This window comes from Pseudorca crassidens, chromosome 2 (assembly GCF_039906515.1).
Source record: "Pseudorca crassidens isolate mPseCra1 chromosome 2, mPseCra1.hap1, whole genome shotgun sequence".
Taxonomy (NCBI): Eukaryota; Metazoa; Chordata; class Mammalia; order Artiodactyla; family Delphinidae; genus Pseudorca; species Pseudorca crassidens.
Window position 1 is genome coordinate 55,513,632 of NC_090297.1, and position 15,959 is coordinate 55,529,590.

At 41.5% G+C, this 15,959-nt stretch overlaps 1 protein-coding gene across 8 annotated transcripts in view; it reads right to left on the minus strand.

Annotated features, from left to right (window-relative positions):
- Positions 1-8,639: 8,639 nt before the first annotated feature.
- The window catches only part of LOC137218824 (uncharacterized), a 69,047-nt gene continuing 61,727 nt past the window's right edge, over positions 8,640-15,959 (minus strand). For 3 of the 8 annotated variants that reach the window (XM_067726435.1, XM_067726437.1, XM_067726431.1), the window contains one exon: positions 8,640-8,771. In XM_067726435.1, the coding sequence (XP_067582536.1) occupies positions 8,680-8,771 (92 nt within the window). In that variant the 3' untranslated portion in view covers positions 8,640-8,679. The other 5 variants (XM_067726430.1, XM_067726429.1, XM_067726428.1 and 2 more) reach the window with 3 other exon arrangements.

Below are 15,959 nucleotides of genomic sequence, written 5' to 3' on the forward strand. Positions count from 1 at the left end.
AAACATAAAAGTAGGGGCAGCCCAGAGCTGCAGGTGCCGGGACTGCCCCCAGCCACGGTCCTTGGACCTTTGCCTGCCACCCCTCACTGTCTGCCTCAGAGCCACGACTAGGCCTCAGCAGCATCTCATACCACATGAGACAGGGGACACCAAAAATTCCTGGCGGGGAGTGGGGAGGGGTGCTGGGGGTGAAAGGCTACCTCCCACCCAAGGGCCCAAGCAGGCCCCAGCCAGACAGGAGCTTGGCTCTTCTTGTGGCTGGAGTGGGAAGAAGGTGCTGGCTGAGGGCCCATCAGGCTGGCACATGGGCCATCTTGAAACCCTGGCATTTTCCCCTAACACACCGAAATATTCAGGTAACCTTAGGAGCTCCAAGCTGTCAGCTTAGCAGAGTCTGATTCACCATGGGGAGGGGGACTGGGGCAGGGGATTGATGGCAGAGCTCTACCCCCTTCTCCTGCCTTCACCTCCAGCGTGGGGAAGATGTTGAGCAATGTCTCTTGTCAGAGAGACATTTTCAGTGGCCCCTACATTGCCTTTAAATAACAGCTATGTTAGCCTCATGCATATCAAGTTTTTCAAAGTTATTTATAAGCAGGAAAAAAATTGAAGTAAAACTTTTTTTTAACCTAAGCAAATCTTTTTTTTTTTAATTGAAGTATAATTGCTTTACAATGTTGGGTTAGTTTCTGCTGTAAAACAAAGTGAATCAGCTATATGTATACATATATCCCCTCCAGAAGTAAAACTTTGCTAATACAAAAAAAAAAAGTAAGTGAAAAGAGAACCCACAGAATGGGAGAAAATATTTGCGAGTCATACATCTGATAAGTGTTTAATATCCAAAATATATAAGAACTCTTACAACTCAATAAAAGACAAACAACCCAATTTTTAAAATGCTCAACATCATTCGTCATTGGAAAACGTAACACAGAATCACAATAAGAAACTACTTCATACCTATGAAGATGACTATTAAACAAATAAACAAACGACAGACAGAAACAGAAATAACAAGTGTTGGCAAGGGTGTGGAGAAATTGGAACACTCATACACTGCTGGTAGGAATGTAAAATGGTGCAGTCCCTGTGGAAAACAGATTGGCAGTTCCTCAAGAAGTTAACCAGAACTACCAGCAATTCCACTCCTAGTATACACTTAAAAGAATTGAAAAGAGGGGCTCAAAGAGGTATTATATGCCAATGTTCACTGCAGCACTATTCACAATAGCCAATAAGGTGGAAACAATCCAACTGTCCATCAACAGAAGAATGAACAAAATGTGGTATATACGTACAATAGAATAATATCCAGCCAGTAAAAGGAATGAAGTTCTGATACATATTACAACATGGATGAACCCTGAAATAAGCCAGACACAAAAGGACAAATACTGTAGGAAATACATAGAAACAGAAAGTAGATTAGTGTTTCTCAGGGGCTGGAGGGAGGAGTAATGGGAAGTTATTTGCTTGATGGGTACAGAGCTTGTGTTTGGGGTAATGGAAAAGTTTTAGAAATAGATAGTGGTAGTGGTAGCACAACAGTGTAAATAATTCATGCCACTAAATTGTGCACTTAAAATGGTTAAAATAGCCTATTATGTATGTTAATTTCACCACAATAAAAACATACCCTAATTGAACTGTTCTTGTTTGTCAACTCTCCACCTCATTTTCCAGCATCTTCTTATCCTCCTCCTTTGAGCCCTGTGACCTAATGTTTGATGCTGCCCCCTTCTCTTGCAATTGCTTGAAGCCTTTCTCCTCTGTGTTGTAAACTTGGCACCAAGTTGTACACTTGGCGACAGTTGTGGAGAAGGGTGTACCAACTAGCACCAATGCTGGCCAACCATTACAGTGTTGACAAAACTGTTGCCATGGAACATAGGGCATTAGGGAAAAAAATTTTTAAATAATATGAATACAAAAATATGTATGTATTGTAAAAATGTATGTACAAAAAGTACATTGAATAAAAGTTCTAGAAAACACATGTAAACCATATTTGATAGCTTTAGAAACTTGTCCAGGGAGATGAGCTTCCTTAGGGATCACCTTCCTCAATCGTTCAGGGAACAAAGCATCTTGACCTCCTGAAGCTGACTGTCCCCCAAGTATTAGGCCACAAAGACCGGGTCTGTTTAAAAGATGCTGATCCTCAATACATCTAGTCATCACCACACATGGTTACAATTTTTTTCTTGTGATGAGAACTTTTAAGATCTACTCTCTTAGCAACTTTCAAATATATAATACAGTATTGTTAACTATAGTCACTGTGCTGTACATAGGAAGTTTTATAAAATAATCTCGTAAAAACAAAATCAAAACGAAACAAAAAAAGATGCTGATCCTTTAATGTCCTCTGTACTTATATCCTCCCTTGTTTTGTTTTCCTAAACTTGGCAAAATGTTTGATTGATGGCTTGGCCTTTTCATAATTATCTCAAAGCATTTTTTTGTGGGTCAGGACTTTCTTTTATAAAGTGAGACCATGTATACAATAGATCCCCCCTCTCTCTGTTCTAGCCCATAGGTCTGCCTGCATGTTGAGGGAGAGTAGAGTGTAAAGTGGAGAGTAGGTTTAAATAAGAGAAGGTAAGAGAGGCACCCAGCACAGTGCCCGACACAGAGTAGGTATTCATCCTCTTGATGAGTTACCTAATTTGGTACCTAATTTGCTACCAAGCAGTTATGAACACCCACAGGCCTCCTCCATGAAAGTTTCCCCAGTGAACAGCCATGATGATTTCTCCTTTCACTACATTCCTAAAATACTTCATGAAAACACAATTCATGCTGTAGCCATTTTATGTGTACACAGATCTTGATCAAATAAACTCCAAGTCCTTGGGGAGCCGTGGCAATATTGTGCACTCCTGCACCCTCAGAACCTGATAAAGCCACACATGTAATTTAACACTTGTTAAATTGAATGGCTGAGAAGCAATCTGGAGCCCTGGAAAAAGCAATGGACTTGTTGCCATGAGACTTAGGTTCAAATCCTCTTTTCACGTGCGCAGGCCTTGTGACGTTGAACGAGAAACTTCAAGGCAAACTGATAGTCAACTTTCTAAATTGAAATAGTAGCTAAGCCCAACTGCAGTGGACTGAATGTTTGTGTCTCCCCCAAATTCATACATTGAAATTCTAACCTTCAATATGATGGTATTAGGAGGTGGGGCCTTTGGGAGGGAATTAGGTCATGAGGGTGGAGCCCTTGGGAATGGGTTTAGTGCCCTTGTAAAAGGAACCCCAAAGAACTCTCTCGTCCTCATTCCACCACTGGAGGAGACAATGAGATGGTAGTCCGCAACCAGGAAGAAGGTTCTTATCAGAACCTGACCATGTTGACACCTTGACCTCAGACACCTCCAGAACTGTGAGAAATACATTTCTATTGTTTATAAGCCACTCAGTCTTTGGTACTTAGTTATAGCCACCTGAACTAAGACACTAACCTACTTTCAGTACAGAATTGCAGAGATTCAAGTGTGATACCATGCATGTGAAAGTGCTTGGTAATTTCTAAATTGTTTTCTTTATTCTAGGGTGGAACTAAAAAGGGGCAGAAGTTGGGGGAACCTGCTGGGCACTGATCATTTACAATCAGGCCATTGTTCCAACCAATTAATCAGTTACACCTAAAGTTAAAGCTATTTGCAACCTACTGAAAGGATGAGGAGATGGACAGATTTTTAATGGTAAACTCTTAGGTCCACAAAAGCTTATACTCAAAACTCCCATTAGCAATAATGGGAGTTATGCCTGCCAGGCCCACTGAGAGTTGAATGTGATCCATAATCTATCTTACTTAACATCATCAGTTTCCCTATAGCCCCTTCAAACAATCAGATGCCAGTGAAATGCCATAAGTGGAACGAATAGCATTGATTTAGGAGAATACTGACAGTCTATTTCAATGGAGCTTTCCAACCTGAGAAGCCTATAGATATTTTGAAATCTTGATGTGCCTGTGCACGTTTATTTTTGTTTACTAAAGGAGAAAGGCAGTCCTTTAATGTTGAGAAGGTACTAGAAGGGTATAATATATATAAATACATCAGCCAAAATATTTCCCCCAATAGTTGAATTTTTCCTTTTCTCCTTATTACATAAAAACTGATTACATTTGTTGAGCCTTTTATAAATTATAAAATCTTTTATATTGTCTGATTTATGAGAAATGAGCAAACCAAAAGAAATTTTAGAATTTTACTGATCACATAAGAACTAACATAATTCCTCTCCTATTCTTAGCCCACATTCATTCAGTTATCAACTCCTATCACTTCTTCCTTTAAATATCTGGTATCTGCCCCTTTCCTTCTAGTGCCGTCACGCCCTCACTCTGGCTCTTTTCATGCAGGCCCAGACTGAGGTAGTGACTTCCTAGATGGTCTTCCTTCTTTAAAACTCATGATACTTCAATCCATCTTGCACATTCTACTTTGCATAGAATGTAAAACCTTGAGGGCAGGGACTATGCCCTATATTTCCTTATATTGTAGATTTAATGATCATATTTCCTGAATAGAAAAATCTAGACACATGATCTGGCAAGTATATTTATAGAGAAAAAGAAGCAGAAATCTAAAATTGGACCTTTCTCTCCAAATCTGTGGCTATTGTATCTAATAGATGTATTCTAACAAAATGCATCCTGCATCATATATATACAATACACATGGGTCAATCTGTTTAGAACAGAGATTGTAAACTGGTAGACCAAAGCTCAAATATGACCCATGGTAACTGTTTTGTCCAGCACTTAAAAATATAAATTTGAATTGACTGTCAACACTTAAAAATTGCTGATTTCATGTGAAAAATCAAGTTACTCTTGAGAAAGCTAGAGATCTGAGGAGACTGGACTTTTAGAAATCAGCTCAAGCTGAAGTCCACTCAAGATGGGGAAACCTAATAAAGCTGGAAAACCCAAAGGGGGCTACACTTCCAGTGTAAGGATAAACAGAATAAAACCTGCTGCACAGAAAGGGACAAGGAAACTTGCCTGTCTGGACCTTGGCATGTGGGAAAAATATATACAGCCAAGTACCAAGGAGAATGTGGTTATAAATTATCAAAAGATAAATACACATACATATATTTTGACATGTGTATCTTTTGATAATTTACATCCACAAGCTGATAATCCCACACACATTTTTGTAGTCCAGTTCACCCTACTTTTGTAGTTAAAAACAGGTAGAGATACTAATTTGGTCCTGGGTAAGTAGTGACCCTGGGCAACTATAAGAATAAACACAAACGATCTCTGAATGAATGTAACTTCAATCTATATTTTGAAGAATTCCTACAGACAAAATCCAAAGAGTATGAGTTCAGAGTCAAAATCCATAAAACACACAAGTAAATGAGGCACAGAGAGTAAAAGGCAGCAGCAACAGACAACACAAATCAGACCTGCAAAATCCTCAGCTATAGAATGTCAAGACACAGAATATAAAATAAGAAGGCTTAATATTAATTCACTCAGTAAAAATTTTTTGAATACCTTCTATTTTCCATGTAATGTTCTAAGCTCTAAGGACAAAGCAGCCAACAAAATAAATACCCTGGCTCTCAAGGAGGTTACATTTTAGGAGAGGAAGACAAACAAATAACTTAATAAAATATGTCGTATGGCAAGTGGTGAAAAAAGAAAAAAACTAGGAGAGATATGGAGTACTACAGTAGAGACTGTCCTTAAGAGCCACATGGGGATTAGCTCTGGGTGTGAGGGATGACTTGAGAGTCCTGGGCTTCTTCTGCAACTGACATTAACAGGGGACAGAGGCATAATGAGATTATAGTGGTTTCAGGGCAGGCAGCGGTAAGGAACCCCACTGTGAGTATGGTTGCTGTGGAGGGAGAATTCTCTTCACAAAAGCATATAGAGTGCTAGGCCTCTCTCTTTGCTCTTGACAATGCTTATGTGAGGGTAAGGGAAGAAATGTCCTTATCTGAAGCACAGGTTACTACAGGCATCCCTCTTGCTTCCTGCTGATGGAGGTATAGAAGTCAGGGGAGAGACTGACGTTGTTTCAAGAAAATAAAGCCAACAGAAATGAGCAAGAAACTATATAGAATTGTCCAATAAAACTTCTAGGAATGAAAAAAATGACAGAAATTTAAAACTCAAGTTCAAAGGGGGATTTGACGAAGCTGAAGAATTAGCAAACTGGAAATCAGTTCCTAAAAAATTATCCAAATGCAGATACAAAATATGAAAGAGAGAGTGCCAGACTTGGGCAATAGAATTAGAAGGTCTAGGGGAATTCCCTGGTGGTCCAGTGGTTACGACTCTGCGCTTTCACTGCCCAAGGGCCCCGGTTCAATCCCTGGTCAGGGAACTAAGATCCCACAAGCTGCGGGATCTTAAATAAATAAAAGAAAGTCTATTACACATGTAACCAGATTCCCTAAGGAGATAGCAAAAATGAGGGAAAGGAAATATTCAGAGAAATAATAGCTGAGAACTTTCCTGAATTGTTGAAAGTCATTACCTACCTGGTCACAGCAGGCATTTGAGTTTTTGTCTATAAGTAAAAGTTTTTCTTAAACCACCATCTATGCAGCATGTTTTTAGACTTACTGGAAGTCTTCGATTTGTTTTTCTGATAGGAAACTGAAGTAATGTCTGGGCATGCACCAGTATTAAAGCCACTCTCTTCAAGGTAGAGAAGAGAAATTTTCTCACGATCCAACTTACTAATTATAACTACAGCCCGCCCTTAAGTGTGATGGATACAGTAGTAACTACCAATGAGTTTGGTTGATTCTCTGCAGTTTTTAACATCCTTTTGGGAGATTTCCTTTGCAAATTTTTCTATCTTTTGTTTTCCCTCCCCAGGAATGATTTGGGGGACCCACTGAAGACAGTGCCCATCAATGGGTTAAGTGGTGGAATCCAATTTTATCATGACCTTAGAGGCGCCATAAATCCCTTTCTGTTTGAGAATAAGGTCCAAACATTTTAGCATGCCACAGAGGCTATTTCTTTGTCTTCTGTCCTGCTCTCCTTCCCAGGTCGGCTCTTAATATACACACACAAGACAACTCACAATTTCCCCAAATACATGTAAACATACCACCAGCCTATTAGGCCACCATGCTTTTGTACAGGAAATTCCCCCTTGACCTCATTGTGCCTCCCATCCCTTTTCAATGCTCCCCACTAACCTCCTCTCACCTAAAATGTGTTGGTCTCAAGAAAGTCTACTGGTCTTTCATGATCCTCTTCAAACAGGGCATCTGCCTACCCAAAGCTTTCTCTGACAACATCTATGGCACTTTGCACTTCAGAGGGTTCATCTCTTTATCCAGGCACGTCTGGCATGCACTGGGTGCTCAATAAATTCTTGGTGAACAAATGGTATAGAAAGTCCAGGAAAACACTGGGGGGAAAAGTCAAGCTGAAAAGGTCACTGTAGGGCAATCTTTATCCCGGGTCTCAGAAATACCACTTGTAGGAAATTCACCTCTGTAAATAATTGAGAATGGACTTGAAGATTTAGCTACAAGGCTCATACTTCATTGCTGCTTCAATAGCAAAATCCTGGGCACAATTTTAAGTCCTTCAATTGGGCTTTGGCTAAATGAATGTACAATGGAATACTAAATATTTTAAAACAAGTATGGAAAATATTTAGTGGCATGTCATGATATTTTATTCAAGGAAAAGAGGGGGTTCAAGGAAAAAAGCAGTGTGTTCAGTCTGATTACATATAATGCCATACATGAAATTGTTAACAGTTTTCTGGGCATGGGGTTCCAATTCTTTTTCTTCTTTCTGATTCTGAAAAAAAAAATCTAACTTTTCCACGATGAGTACTAATTATTTTTATGATTTTTAAAAAGGAGAGTTTTGTTTTTAAAGGACCTTTCATGGTCCTACTACTTCCCTTTGGAGCTCCAACTCTACTAAGAGGCCATTCATATTCTCAACATTCCATGGTACCCAAGGGAAAGGCTGTCCAGATATTTTAGCCTCATTTCGGAAAATGGACCCTTGGAAAGGAAAAACAGCTGCTCCAGTCAGTAGTGATTTTGAAACCCAAGCAAACAGAGTGGACGATTCCCAAGATTTTATGATGTTAGAAAACTTCCATTAGCGTGTTTCACTTTTCAAGATAAACTCCCCTGAAAATTCTGTGCTGATATTGAAATGATTTGCCATGGAAGGACTCTGTCCCATCCAGGATAGAATCCTAAAGCTAGCATATTCCTTTTTACTTTAATCTACTTTTGCTTGGACATTCCACAGCTGGAAATACACACACACACACACACACACACACACACACACGTACTTCTAACTCCCCGAGTTACCAAAAGGGGCACCACCACCCGCCCCCCGGCCAGCAAAGAGGCCCAGGCGGGGTGGGGGGTCCCCCTCTCCAAGGGTCAGGCCGGCTGTGAGCCCCAGGACTCGACTTCCTCCTCTAGCCTTCTGGGAGGTTCCCGCCCACTTCACTGCCATCGGTCACCAAGGAAGTCACGTTCTGGCCTCAGAGCTGTTCTGAAGCTTTTGGAGGAAAAGTGGGGGTTGGGGGGTGAAATGGAAAGAGCCTTTGTAGGGGCCAAGAGACAGAGCCCCCTAGCTTGGTGTCTGTCACTAATTAAATGGCGATGGGGTTAAGTGATCTTCCGTTGCGTGGATTAAATCTCTCATCTGTCAGAAAAGGAAGGGGTTGACCTAGAATGACTGTGTCCCCTCTTCAGTGTTGAGGAGGGTGAGTGCCCCGATGTCCCCGGGAGCGCTGCAAAAGGAAGGAAAAATTAACATGTGCTGAATTAACGTGTAAAATACCGTTTTATTTAATTCTCCAGCAATCCCACATGATAGGTGTCCCGGATCCCAGTGTACAGTTTGAAAATAGAGGCACAAGGGCTGAGAAACGCTTTCCAACCTTTTCAAATTCATGGTATACACGGAAAACTTTTGTTTTCTTTTTTTTTTTTTTACAGCACAGTTGGGCTAATGTGTGAGCACCAACCAGAAGCAAACTGTTCCCGTCACCCCAGGAAGAGGAGCTCCAGTTCTGTTTACCTGTCCCACCTGTTACCTGTTCGCGGCTCACTGGAATGAAAGCCATGAAGCGTTTGATCCAAGAGAAGTAGGATATATCTGTGTCAAGACAGCCCTGGATTTGAGTCTTAGCTCTGCCTTGTTCGACTTCAAGAAAGTAACTTTATTGTTTTGAGCTTGTTTCCCCACCTCTTTAAGTGAAGCTAACAACAGTATGCACATCACAAAGATAGTGACGTGAGTAATGAGTGGGACCAAACGTTCATCACCGAGCCTGCACCCAGGGACCGCTCAGAGGTTTAACCCTTTCAGCGCGGCTCAAGTCCTCGCTCCTTGCGGGACAACCGGCGCGGGGCTCAGTGGAGCGCGGCGCGGCTAAGGCTGCGCGGGGGCGGGAAGGCGGCGCCCGCGGCCGGGGGAGGTTCCAGGTTTCCGCGCAGACTTCTGCGTACCCGGCCGGCTGCGTCACCATCCGAAAGGGCAGCCGGGCCGGCGAGGGCGGGAGCGAGGCGCCGCTGGAAGTCCCGGTGCTCTTACCGAAAGCGCGAGCGCGGAGTTCCCATTCGCGATCGATGCGGCTTGGCTGCGTCCCCCCCCGCATCCCCCCCGCGTCGCCTTGGGGCGCCGTTCCACCTCGTGCTCCGGCTCCTCACTGAGTCCCGGGACGCGGGCGGCGGCTGACCCAGCGCGAGAGAGGGACGGCTCCCACGCGCTTCTCAGTCCTCGGTCCCTACGGCGAAGCGAGGCGTTCTTGGCCCGGATTGGGGCCCACCCGGAGCCCAGCTGGCCTGACCGCGCCGTAGTGCCTCGCAGTTCCCTAGTGGGGGCGGGAGTTGGCACTGCGGAAGCCTTCCCCACTTGTTTCCACCCCCGGACGGCCGCCCGACTCGCCGCATTGCACAATTCCTGCCGTGGAATTGCCGCGTGACTCGGACAGAGCCCAAAAAATGTTTCCCAGGTTTCCCCGGCCGAAAAAGGAGCGGTTGGGTGTCCCGCCCTGACCTCCGGGCGCCCTTTCAATTGCATTTTTTCGGGTGACTAGGTTGCCGTTTAAAATGCAGAGGTTGCCCTTTACAAAGAAAGAAAAAGACACTAACCGGCGGGAGCACGCGCTCTCGGTTGACGCCGGGTGAAGGCAATTGACACTTCCCCATGATATTTTCAGACAGGAAAAGTGTTTCGATCTCTTTGGGGGAGAATTCAGGAGCTGGTTTTAAGGCAGGACGGGGAGTGATGCTTAAAGGAGTTGGAGACAATCTTGAGATTTCCAAGAATCACAGTGTTAATTAGTGCCGGTGGCGCATCGTAGGTCCTGAATAAATTAGAGAATGAATGAATATTTGGAGGAGGGATTTAAATGGTTGTCTGTAAACCAATGCTTTCATTTTGCAGATGAGGAAATCTAGAGGTTAAGTGATTTGCCCAAGGTCATCTACCAATTAGTGGTGGAAAGCAGTAAAAGAAACTGTCTCAATGTTTCAACTCCAATGCTTGTAATTATGAGATGGGTGTATTTTTCCTTCTTTATGAAAATAAAATGCCTTCTGCCGTAATATCTGCAAAGTCTTACTCCAGGCCCTCTTACTCCAGCCATCTAAAACAAAACAAAACAAAACAAAACAAAAATCTCCAAATTCAATACATACATGCAAAAGGTTAAATGTGACAATGCCAAATGCATATGTGAGAGGCATTTTTGTCTTATTCCCATAAGCTAAGAGCAGTTCTTAATCACACAAAATATGCCAACAAACACAAACAAACAAAACAGTGCTTCTGGGACTTCCCTGGTGGCACAGTGGTTAAGACTCTGTGCTCCCACTGCAGGGGGGCCCTGGGTTCCATCCCTGGTCAGGGAACTAGATCCCACATGCATGCTGCAACTAAGAGTTCACATGCCACACCTAAGGAGCCGGCGAGCCACAACTAAGACCAGGCGCAACCAAATGAATAAACAAACAGTACTTCTCCAAGATGGTGTGGAAGACACCAGGTTTCCACTAACCTTACTTTTCTAAGTACAGTGTTTTGGTGTTTCGAATGGGAACTGCTAGACCCATGAGTGACCATCGTTGTTGCTCTGAGATTGGTCAGTTGGTTTACTCAGGCTTGGAATAGATTTGTTGCTCATCTTTCAAAGTAGACAAGCTGCAATTTGTGAGAACACAAGGGACTTCAATGACAGTCTTGCAGATGGCTGGACAGCTTGTTGTCTTTGAAGTTTCAAGGCTGACCAAGTATACCAAATGTCTAATTTAGGGACCAGAATTGCCCAACAAGTAGATGCGAAGATCAAAGGAATCAAAACTATAAGTGGCAATCATGAGTAAAACTTGATTCTTTTGTGGGTTGTCAAAAATGGTTTCCACAATGATGATTATGATGTCCTTATAGTAATACAATTTGAGTGCAAATTCTTATCCAAGAAAATGCTGGGTTTTCCAGTGATGGACACAACAGCAGATCAAACTATGAAATGTCTCATTTTTTAGGTCAGCCAGATACACTCTGAAATGGGGTAAACTTCTTCTGTAACTTTGCTCTTTTATCTACCCTTCTCTACATCTGATATCTTGAAGGTAGGAACAAATACAAATTGCTAGAAAAATGTGAAATTCTAGACTGCTAGGTAAAATATATTAATTCTGGTTTGATAATCCTACACAATGTTCATGAAATCAAAGCATTATCTCCTAAAATTCTAATAAGCCATTCTATTCTTCAGTAATAAAAATGTTGAACCTTAAAAAAAAAATCATCTCCTATATTTTTCCCATATAGCAATTTCTGATTTGCCATTTTACCAGACTATAAAACCTGAACTCTAGAAACACAAATTGTTGGCCCCTATTATTACCCTGCTTTGCTGCTTGAGAAAAGATATCTGATCAAACAAAAAAACCCATCTTTTCCAAGTCAGATCTTACCAATAACAACTTTGGATGCAAATGATACTTTTTAATATATTATGTATTTCTTTCAATACCATTACATAACTGGTGTTGAATTTTTTTGCAAAGAAAATATCTCAGAACAATTTCAATTGTTATCAACATTAATTAGTTTAACTATAAGATGATATTTATCAGTTATGGTACAGCATTTTGGAATTGGTTGGGTCATTAGAGAAAATGCAATTATATTCCTCCTTTTTACAGATGAGAAACTGAAGGCTACTGAAATTAAGCAATATATGGAGTTCCTGACAGTCAAAAACAGAACTGAGGATTCTGATTTGCCATGTGTTTTACAAAATCATCACCATAGCCTTCATTTCATAAGTGTGTGCTTCATACCATGTGTAAGGCATGGTGCTTAAAACTGCGGATATGAAAAGGTATAAGAAGCTCTCAAAGATTTTTTTTTTTTTTTTTTTTTTTTTTTGCGGTACGCGGGCCTCTCACTGTTGTGGCCTCTCCCGTTGCGGAGCACAGGCTCCGGACGCGCAGGCTCAGCGGCCATGGCTCACGGGCCCAGCCACGCCGCGGCATGTGGGATCCTCCCAGACCGGGACACAAACCCGTGTCCCCTGCATCGGCAGGCGGACTCTCAACCACTGCGCCACCAGGGAAGCCCTCAAAGATTTTTTATAATCTAATTGGTGATCTAGGCCAATGCTTCTCAAACTTTAATGTTCATAGGAATCACACAGGGATCTTGCTAAAATGCAGATTCTGATTCACTGGTTCTGGAATGGGGCCTGAGATTGTTTTGCTACTGATATGCCCCAAGGAGATGCCAATTCTGCTGGTTCACAGACCACACTTTGAGTAGTGAAGTGTAGGAAATATAAATAGAAAGATAATTAACAGTCTAGTAATCTGAAATTTTTGTAACACAAAATTTTGTAACACAAAATGATAAAAGCTTCTTAGCATCGGAAAATGGATGTTACAAAACTCATGCTAGTTACTTCTAGGAATGTCCCTCAGACACTCAGAGCATATTTACTGTTACAAAATAATAATCTATTTTTGTCTCTGAGAGCAAAACATACTAGAAATAACATAAATAGTGGGGCAAAGAGAAAAAAAGGAAAAAAGTGATGGCAAGAAATAACATCAAAGGAAGAGAGAGAAACAACATAAATTTTTTTCAAAAGAATTTAAAACCACCACAGCCAACTATCAGTACTTCTTGAGAATATCAATGAAAATGTGGTGCTGTACAATGGATATGAAGTCAGGAAGTCTTGATGAGTTCTGGTCTGCCATTTAGTGGCTATATAATCTTTAGATTTATATGTAAGTTGTTTAGCTTCATTTTCCCTATCAGAAAAAAGAAAAAAAAAGAGATAAATGCTTCCAATCCCCCTGGACTGAATAATTAAATGCATTAAATAAGATGATAATGCACTTGACACAGAACTTCAGAAGAATGTACAAACTTCAAAATGCATTTTAGGGCTTCCCTGGTGGCGCAGTGGTTGAGAGTCCGCCTGCGGATGCAGGGGGCACGGATTCGTGCCCCGGTCTGGGAGGATCCCACATGCCGCGGCGTGGCTGGGCCCGTGAGCCATGGCCGCTGAGCCTGCGTGTCTGGAGCCTGTGCTCCGCAACGGGAGAGGCCACAACAGTGAGAGGCCCGCGTACCGAAAGAAAATAAATAAATAAAATGCATTTTAGGTTTAGAAAATGTCAGCAATCTTATTAAAACCACTGCAGTGACAAATAGTTCTAATCTTACACAAACTATTTGAGAGAACAGAAAAAGCAGGTACCCTCTGTGACTAATTTTATGAGGCTGTTATAACCTAGGTATTATAACCTAATAAGGACAATGCATACAAAAAAGGAAAATAAAAGGCCCATATCCCTCATTAGCATAACTACTAAAATGCATGACTAAGTTTGGTTTTTCTCAGAAGTGGAGGTTGACTGAACATTAGAAAATCATTAATGTAATTAATGATATGGACACATTAAAGGAGAAAATCATATGATAATCTCAATTTCAGAAGAAAAAAGTCTACAGCAAATATTATGCATAATGGTGAAATGCTGAACGTATTCCATCTGAGAGCAGAAACCATATAGGATTGCCTGATATAACCCATCCTATTGAACATTATACTGGAGGTCCTAGCCATTTTTTAATTTTTCCAGCCATTCTTTTTGTTGTACCTTGGCCTTAAAGGTAGGGGGAAAAGATACATACACACACACACACTAATTGGAAAGGACAAAAGTGTCATTATTTGCAAATGATTTGATTGTATATGTAGAAAATCTAAAAGAACCTGTAGATAAATTACAAGAATTCATAAGAGATGTTAGTAAGATTGCAAGATACAAAATCAATAATACCATAGTAGACAAAATGATGCCCCCTACCCCCGCAAAGATGTCTAGATATTAATCCCTGAAATTTGTGAATATATTGCCTTACATGGCAAAACTGACTTTGCAGATATGATTAATATAGGGATTTGAGATGGGCAGATCATCCTGGATTATTTGAATGTAATCACAAGTGTACTTAAAAGTGAAAGAGGGCAACAGAAAAGGCAAGGTAATGTACTATAAGAAGTACATTACTTCCCTGGTGGCACAGTGGTTGGGAATCTGCCTGCCAATGCAAGAGATACGGGTTCATGCCCTGGTCCGGGATGATCCCACATGCCACACAGCAACTAAGCCCATGCGCCACAACTACTGAGCCTGCACTCTAGAGACCGTGAGCCACAACTACTGAGCCCGAGTGCCACAACTACTGAAGCCTGCATGCCTAGAGCCCATGCTCTGCAGTAAGAGAAGCCACTGCAATGAGAAGCCCATGCACTGCAATGAAGAGTAGCCCCCGCTCGCCGCAATTAGAGAAAGCCCTCACGCAGCAACGAAGACCCAACACAGACAAAAATAAATAAGTTAATTAATTAATTAAAAAAAAAGAAGAAGAACTTGACCTGCTGTTGCTGGCTTTGAAGATGCAAAAAGGGGGCCACAAGCTAAGGCATGTAAGTGGCTCTAAAAACTGGAAAGGGGGACTTCCCTGGTGACACAGTAGCTAAGAACCTGCCTGCCTGTGTGGGGAACCCGAGTTCGATCCCTGGTCCCAGAAGATCCCACATGTTGGAGGGTGACTGGGCCCATGCACTACAACTACTGAGCCTGCGCTCTAGAGCCCACGAGCCACAACTACTGAGCCCACAGACCGCAACTACTGAAGCCCACGTGCCTAGAGCTGGTGCTCCGCAACAAGAGAAGCCACCGCAATAAGAAGCCAGCACACCGCAACCAAGGGTAGCCCCCACTCACTGCAACTAGAGAATGCCTGTGAGCAGCAACGAAGACCCAACACAGCCAAAAAAAAAAAAAAAAAAAAAAAAACTGTAAAGGGCAAGGAATAGATTCTCCCCTAGAGCCTCCAGAAACGAACACAGTCTTTCTAACACCTTGATTTTAGCCCAATGAGACCCATTTCTGTCTTCTAAACTATAGAAATGCAAGATATTAAACTTCTGTTGTTTTATGCCACTAAGTTTGTGGCAATTTTTTACAGGAGCCTTAGAAAATAATACAATTATAAAACCATTGATTTCTAAATACCAGCTCATAAATGAAAATTAAGAAGGTAATATCTATGACATTTGTGGTAGCATCCAAATTTATTTTAAAAATCCAGGAATAAATCTAACAAAATATATGCAAGAAAATTATAAAACTTTATTGAATGTTGTTAAAGAGAACGTAAGTAAATGGAGATATACTATGTTCATGGATTGGAAGACTTAACATTTAAGGATGTGAATTCTCCCAAATTGATCTATAGATTCAATTGCAATTCCAATCAAAATCCCAATAGACACTTTTTTGGTGAAACTTGACAACTTGATTCTAAAATTTATATGTAAGTGCAAAAGGCCAAAAATAGCCAAGACACTCTTGATGAAGAAGAATAAGATAGAGGACTTGCTACC